Source organism: Pteropus vampyrus, unplaced genomic scaffold, assembly GCF_000151845.1.
Source record: "Pteropus vampyrus isolate Shadow unplaced genomic scaffold, Pvam_2.0 Scaffold80, whole genome shotgun sequence".
Classification (NCBI taxonomy): Eukaryota; Metazoa; Chordata; class Mammalia; order Chiroptera; family Pteropodidae; genus Pteropus; species Pteropus vampyrus.
The window spans coordinates 5,800,654-5,808,770 of record NW_011888861.1 but is presented as its reverse complement, the minus strand read 5'-3'; the positions used below and the strand labels follow the sequence as shown (position 1 = coordinate 5,808,770).

The 8,117-nt window shown below is 41.6% G+C and overlaps 1 protein-coding gene across 2 annotated transcripts in view; it reads left to right on the top strand.

Annotated features, from left to right (window-relative positions):
- Positions 1 to 3,108, top strand: part of CD83 (CD83 molecule) — a 20,811-nt gene extending 17,703 nt beyond the window's left edge. The window contains exon 5 of one of the 2 annotated variants that reach the window (XM_011362875.2): positions 1,499 to 3,108. In XM_011362875.2, the coding sequence (XP_011361177.1) occupies positions 1,499 to 1,624 (126 nt within the window). In that variant the 3' untranslated portion in view covers positions 1,625 to 3,108. Of the gene's footprint in view, positions 1 to 1,495 lie in introns of both variants that reach the window. The other variant, XM_011362874.2, reaches the window with a different exon arrangement.
- Positions 3,109 to 8,117: the final 5,009 nt, after the last annotated feature.

The following is an 8,117-nucleotide window of genomic DNA, read 5'->3' as shown; positions in this document are numbered from 1 at the left end:
TATTTTACTTATTGTTTATTTATTTTTTTAAGGATGCCCTAAGGAACTCAAAGAAAAGACTTTTAAGAAATACAAAGCTGAGATTGCACTGCTGTTGGTTTTGGTGGTTTTCTACGTAACACTCATCATTTTCACTTTTGTAAGTACCTTTTTAAAACATTTATTATTATTAAAAGATCACCTGGGGCACCGGTCCAAATGTGTTGTAGGTAGTGGGAATCATTTAATTATAGGAAGAGATATTCTCTGAGCCCTGGACTTATTGAGGCTCCCAGACTGTAAGAATCATTACATCAAGCTCCCAGCTTGTGTGTGTGTGTGCGTGTGTGTGTGTTTTGTCTTGTGGCTCTGCACAGAGCCCTGTGAAGAGAAAATGAAGTAAGATATGGGAAGGAAGTTTAAGAAATGCCAAAAGATCCTACTAAAGCACCATAGGGCCTTGTAGTTATAGTGGTAAAAAGTGCAACACCCACTATCCACCATCCCAGGCATAGGCGACGTTCTTCCTTTAAGGCAAGTGAGCAGCTCAGCCACCCCGTCATAGACCAGTCTCCTTCACCTGCCCTTGAACTGTTTGTTCTTAGGGGTTCTCGCCTTATATTTTGTTACTTCCACCCACTTCTTGAGGATTAACCCTGAGATTCCAATACAGCGAGGTACACAGGGAGTGTCCTAGGGTAAAGGGAAGCGGGCCAGTGCTTGGAGGTCCTCGACGTGCCCTGGAGATATTGGTAGCAGACTCCAGCTTAAAGACCCTGAGCCTTCCTCTGCAGGCTGCTCACCTAGGTTGACTGAAGTTGTGAGAGAGCAGGATCAGCTCTGGGCCTGACACACTAGGAAGTGATCTGTCCCACATGTCTCAACATTATCAAGAGGAGTTGGCGACTTAGCAACCAAGACAGATCTCATCGAGGAGCAATGCCGGGGCTCTTTCTTATTGTTTACTGAGTCTTTTTATTCTCTTAGTTGCCTCTCTGGTTATGTACTCATCTCTCTGGCTGCTGTTTTAGGCATCAGTCAATCAAAAGTCTCTAGTGAACACCTACTGTGTACAAAGCACTAAGTTAGGCATTGCAGGGGATATAAAAGGGTATGATACATAATCCCTACCATCAAGGAGCTTATACTTTGGTCCTTTGAGTTATTTGCACATAGGATAATTTGAATTAGTGGGCAGTAAATTTAAAAAATGAGTGCCTTTAGTTTCTTGTTGGCAAATGCCTCTTTCTATGGGCACTGATTTTTTCCATACAGATAACTAACAGTAGGGGCTTGAAATGGCCCCAGCTTGTAATCAGAGCATCTCCTGGTCAGAGTTTAGGGATACCAGTGAAAGAGTATAAGCCCACTGTAGAGTGAGTAAGGTAGTCAGTATAACGACGGATTTCAGAATAAGATGTCCAGGTACCTCTAAGTGAATGGAGTTCAAATCGAGGTGACAACTGAAGCATTTTTCCAGTTATTCACTTCTCAACTTATCTCTTTTATTTTTCAGAAGTTTGCACGACAACAGAGTATTTTTCAAGAGTTTTCTAAACCTGGCATGGAACGAGTTTTTCTCCCAGTCACCTCCCCAAACAAGCATTTGGAGCCAGTGACTCTTCACAAGACAGAACTGGTATGAGCAGGATTTCTGCAGGTTGTTTTTCCGAAAGTCAAAGGCTCAGTGATGGACCTATATGTCACACAGGACTAGAAAAGAATGCGTCCCACATCAAAGATGCCAGCATTCCTGTGAAGTCCTTCATCTGACTGAAATATCTGAAAGTGGATCCCAAACCACTTTTTGCAAGCAGGACTTTGAAAACCATTGCATGGCCACACAGCATGGGGCCACCTGCAGGGTGCTCCGTGATGCTGTTTCTTCACTGCTGCCTTCTCAGTATTTTGTTCAGCTATCTGGTCAACCTCCTCAAAATTCTTTCAGTCATATAAAAGCTATGGTGAGATGCAGTTGGACAAAGGTCTTGGGAAATATGAATTTCCAGAACTGGCCCTGTGACAGACTCTTGAGGACAGCTGTCTTCTTCCACATCTGGGAAACATCTCTTTGAATTTGTTGTGTTTTCCTGTACTAGCCCAGATGTTTCATGTCTGGGAGAAATTGACAGGCCAAGCTGTGAGACAGTGGGAAATATTTAGCAAATAATTTCCTGGTGTGAAGGGTGTACTATAACTAAGGAGTATTATGTGTACATAGAAATAGTAGGTCGATGAACTCTTCCCCCACAGGCCTTTTCATCTGGGAAAGACATCTATAAAGAGGCAATAAAGAAGAATGCCACATTTATTTTTATATCTCCATATATGCTTGTCAAAGAATTTGTGCTTTTTCACTTTTTGAAATCTATATCTACAGTTAGATATCATCGCTAACTGACAAGCAACCTGAATAGAGGGAGTTAGAAGATGTCGAGAGGATGACAACAGGATAGAGAGCTTTTTAGTGACCTGATGGAAATGCTGGACCAATCGTGCAATCTGGGTTCTAGTTCCAGTTGTCCCACTACGAAGTTGCATGATCTTGGGCCAGATCCTATGGTTTCCGCTTTCTCAGTTATAAGCCAAAAGGTTGTTGTAGGAATTTATTGAAATAATGTGTGTGAAAAGGTTCTGAAAAAGTATAAAGCACTATACAAGTTTGAAACTCCGTTGAGTCATTACCCTTATTATTACGGTGGTTTCTGGGCAAAAGAGAATGACTTTTACTTTTCATGTTTTCCATCATTCCAAACAACAACAAAAAATCTACAAAAGAGACTTTCCCAGTCTTCTGTCTGAATTCCTTTGGGGAAATGAGGAAGCCAGTTCAATGGTCTGTTCTTGAAGCACCAGCCCAAAGTACTCCAAGACCTGCACACGAAGGAGTTGCTGGGACATGGGGACGAAGGAGTTCATAAATGTTACATTAACATTTTGGCAATTGTGTTTCGCTAATCAAGTTTGGCCCTTTCCCTCCTTGTTTTTGAAAGAGATTTTACCCCTTTAGTACTGTGTGCATGGCCCACACTAATATTAGAGAGTACAAGGAATGCCAGATTGATTTAGGGATTTTGCCTCTTTGTCATGGCTTTCCTATTATTAAATGTATGCATGTGAAGGGGGAATGTTTATTCTTTTTTATATTTAAAACTACATATAAGACTTTGGGATGCATGTGAGGGTGTCTGTAGCCCAAACCCAAGGTGAATGCCTCCTCTGAGAGGGAGGACATTTATGACGGGTAGATCTCTATTAAACGGCACCACCTTCTTCCCAAAGGTGCTTCTGAATCCACCCTCGCCTTGCATTGCTACAGGCCATACGTCATCAGCTTGACCACATACCTGACCGCAGGTGGAAGGGATGAAGAGAAGGAGGGTTTCTATTTCAGAAGGGCTTGTAAAATCAGGGGCTCTGTACCTGGGATTCATGGGGTTTCACTAAAAATTCTCAAGTTCATTATTCCCCAAATGGAAGAACAACTTAGTACAAGTGGTCGAAATAGTTATAAAAGCATTACAGGTGAATCTACTTTGGAAAATGGCTCTTCATAAAGATGAATGCCCATAAAATGTCTATAAGAGCTATAGATTTCAGTGGTATCAACTATTTTCTAATGTCTTACCAAAAGTGCTGAGGATAGCGTTTACCTTTGAAATTTTACCACTTTGGGCAGGAGACTTACCTCTTCAAGCATCAGTTGGTGGATCTTTAGAATAAGAATAATACCTGCCTAGTAGGTTTGTTGGGAAGATTAAATAAGATAGTATATCTAAGAGCTTAACCCACTGTCTGGCAAATGGTAAGCATTCATTCAACATTGGAGCAAGAAAGAAGAAAAAGGCAGCAGAGAAAGTGACAGTGACCATGAGTCTATGACAAAGTGGCTTGGTGAAAAGGAACAAATTGACTTGGTAAGGGAGTCATGTTGCTTTCAGAGGACTAATCCACAATGAATCTAAATGCTTCTGCTTCATGGCCATTAGAATTACAGCACATGAAAAACTCAGGGTGGAGCGGGGAGGGCAGCCCTTCATCAGTTCAAACTGATGTAAGCTGAAAACATGATGGAAATTTGAGAGTAGGTAGATTCAACATTTCGCACATAATATTTGGTATAATAAAAGGGGTGTATATGGGGGGTAGGTGTGGGAAGGGCAGAATTTATCAAGGAGAGTATTTTTCACTGCCTTGATTGAGGCCTATCAAGGTATTTCGGAGGAAGGCAGATGATCGTGGACGATATTTATTTATTTTTGTCTCCATTGCCAGGGAAACCTTTGTTCTCAGGGCCCTCCTTTGACTATGGAATTAGATCTACAGTTATAATAATTTAACCTTGTGATGTTGCAAGACACAAATAAAGACATGAATATCAACTCCACATCCTTCCAAAAGAAGGCCTGTGGTTTTTGTTTTCATAATAATTCTTAGCAGGTTTCATCATAGAAAATACTGAGCTGCACCCACAGAATCCAACAGAGCTCAATTATTTGCTGGGTTTGCAGAAGAAATGTGACAGCGGCCTGTGGACACAGAGCACGTGAGGCTCATGTGTTTGACCTCATGGCACTGTCAGAGTCAGGAGTCTCAGAATAATTCAGTCTCGTTCCACAGCTCTTTCCTCATCAGCAACTTTATTTAGCTGCATGAACTGGCTAATTGTTTAATACTCCATCTTTCCTATGTAAAAATAGCCAAAGGCCTAAAAATCTTAAGATAGAAACTATTTGATTAATTCAACAACAATTGTCCCTCATAATTTTGCAACTGCTTGTTTGCAGAGCCAGATTTGATCTAATTGTTTGGTAAGACAGAATCAGGTTTTCGATGAGTCTATTAGTGCTGTATATTGTCTTCTCAAAACTAGATGTGTTTACTCTCTAACTTTCACTAAATTGACATAAGAAATTAAAATTCTACCACCTTTTTGTAGGGGGGGGTGTGTGTGTGTGTGTGTGTGTGTGTGTGTGTGTGTGTGTTGAATGGGTAAAATTAAACATATTTGCTGAGCATGTACTCTGGACAAAATACTGTTATAGACACTATGTAATACTCAAAAAAAGTAAGACACAACCCTTTCTTTCAAGGAGCTTACAATTTAGTGGAGGGAGAAATGATCTTAGAGCTATATGTGCAGCTGCTCATTTTATTTAGCAAAGAATGGTGGGAAACAGAAAATAACTATGAGAGGGTCCAAATTCATGTGGGAGCAGCTTAGAAGGCTTTAAAGAACTGGCTCCATTTGAACTTGGACTTGAAAGATAAGCAGGATTTTGAATGGTAGTAATGGGAAAGTGTGGTGAGAATGGCAGGGGAATACTTTTTCAGGCAAAAAAGTAGAGAGCACACACGAACAGAGAATTACATGAGGGTTTTTGTGGGCATAGAGCACCCACAGTCCAGACCAAGTAGGGAGGAGGCAATAATGTAAAACTAGACACGTTATAGAGAATTTGCACAGTGGGGCAGTGTTGAAGGGTTCTGTCTGGGTTGGGGAGCCATATAATTAGATTCATTTCTAGGACAATAACCAGGAAAACAGAGTGAAAGATGAAATGAAAGAGCCGTAGGGGATGGGAAGCCAGAAGACCATCTAGGCAAATGGAAGCCCAGAGGAGCATGGCGTCAGTGGAAGAGAAGAGAAGGGATGGAAACGAGCTGGCTCCTACATGTTGTCATTTCGATTTTTGTCCTGGGTTTTTTATGATCCTAGCTTCTGTACGTTATTTTTTATTTTTTCTTTAGGTCTCGTTTCCTTTTTTTAAATAAAAGAAAGAAAAGAAAGAATATTCCCTTCATCTTGACCTCTACATAACAGGCAGAATGTAATCATCTTAAACTGCAGGTAAAGTCCTCATGTGCCACAGCCATTGAGATAACGAATATGGCTCTGGTGCCGCTACAATCAAAGTACAGGGTTAAAACTGGTTTTATCCATCTTTACTCTCCTTACTACCTCAGTTTTCCTGTCTCAGCAGAATATTCTCAGTCTTCTCTTCTGCAATTTGAAATATTTGATCAGCAATCGGTTCATTTAGGAAACACAGAGTGCATCATCCTAGCTCTTCGGGTTTACTTTTTCCTGCGTTAACTGTCACATAGCAAACATTTGCTTCTTTCATTGGTTCTGGACCTCTGTACTTTTTGTTCAACTGATTACATGTTACATAATTGCTCCTTAGAGATTTTTAAAAATGAAATCTTCCAGAAGTTGGCTGACTCACAGACCCTGCTAACAAAGCATGATGATACACCAAAAGATACCTTCAAGGGATCCCAATGGGTCGTGCGTGAGTCACGATGGGATGGGTATGAATACAGTTTAGAGAAAAATAAAATGGTGCCATATAACATTGTTTGTTGCCCCAGAGCTTGAGAAATTACACACGAGCCCCCTTCTCTCTTCTAGAGACAAGTCATTACACTTGCAGTTACGTCTTTTTTCTTTTCCACTTTATTTCATTTTCCCTATGGGATCCAAGGCAAGTGCACAGTTAGGTAACAAAGAACTATCAGGAAAACACCATGTAGGTGGGGTGTATTTGTTTCCATGGTTCCTGAGAAGTTAGGGTGAAGGAAGGAGGTGACACTTGAGTACTGAAAGCAAATCTATTCTTTTCTCCTTTCAATGCATAAATACAAACAGAATCCCTCTGGGCAAGGGAGACAGACCTCACTTAGTGGTTCATTTAGATTCCACATGAGAAGGAGATATTGTTTTATTCTTCATTATAAGAGTGTCCATTTCTTCAAATTGACCATTTTTTCCCCCTCACTATTTCTAAAGTAGCCTGTTTACAATCTACTCTTGTAGATTACAGTACTTAGTACAGACAAGTAGAGAGAAATTCACACACTGAAAAGCTTCAAGACATCCCACAGAGCTGGAATGCTTTTTTCAAAGGAAAAAAAAAATTGCAAATGTGTATGTACTTGCCTAGGTACCCAAAAGAGCCAGCTGGACAGCCCATAAGCAGTTCCCATTCAAGAACAACAAAAGCCTTGTCAGAAGCCAAGGGACAGGAGGCTGAGAACTAATAATAATTTTGCACTTACACAGCAGTTTTCATCCGAAGACCTCAGAGTGCTTTATAAACATTAATTAAATTGCCCCACGGGTCTGTGAGATGGCTGTGTATCACTATTTCCAGTTTGCAGGGGGTAGAGGGAGGAGAAATGTATGCGTGGAGTGGAGCTGGAACCAGGCCATGCTATGGTGCATGTGGATGATGGACTCAGAAAAAGCAGCAGGACCTTTCCCCCTGTGATCCAAGGCTGCGATCATGTGTAACAGTACCTCCTGGGCCAAGGAGGAGATGGTCTGGTGATAGAGTTGTCCGAGACCTCCCCAGCAGTACCTACCTACCTTGTGAATAAAGTGAATAGAAGGCCACCTGCACCGGGCTTGAAGGGTGCTGGCACCATCTCTCCCGCAAACTCGTCACCATATGCCAGATTACCATCATCACAGACTCATTCCTTTAGTGAGACTTGCAGTGGCAAATTGGTTTCACCTGAGATGCTGGCTCTTCGTGTGTGGAAGTACAGTCAGGATAGCTGTGTGGAGAAGGATTGTGATGTCTGGTCTGCTGCACAGAAAAATCCCATGATCTATTCTTGATGTCTGCCCTGCGTGTGTGGGGAAAGGTAGTTGTGGGTTGAACTGTGTCCTCCAAAAAGACATGTCAAAATCCTAACCCCCAGGATCTGTGATTGTGACATTATTTGCAAATAGGTTCTTTGCACATGCAATCAAGTTAAGATGAGGTCATTCTGAATTAGGGTGGGCACTAAATCCAATGACTGGTATTCTTACAAGAAAAGAGAAATTTAGATACAGACATGCAGAGAATGTGACATGAAGATGAAGGCAGAAATGTGTCTTTAAGCCAAGGATTGACTAGAAGCTAGAAGAGTCAATGAACGAGTCTTTGAAGGGAATGTAGCCCTGCCGATACCTTGATCCTACATAATCGAGTCTGCCATTGGACTGTGGTTTGAGGAGAAGTTGCTTCCTTCTCCACTTAGCCTAAGGTTAGCCCTGCTCCCAAGATTCTCCTGTCCTCCCTATCCAGAGCACCCCAGAGCTGCTGGGAGCAGTGTCAGGTGTCAGTGGAATCCTTTTCGGCAGG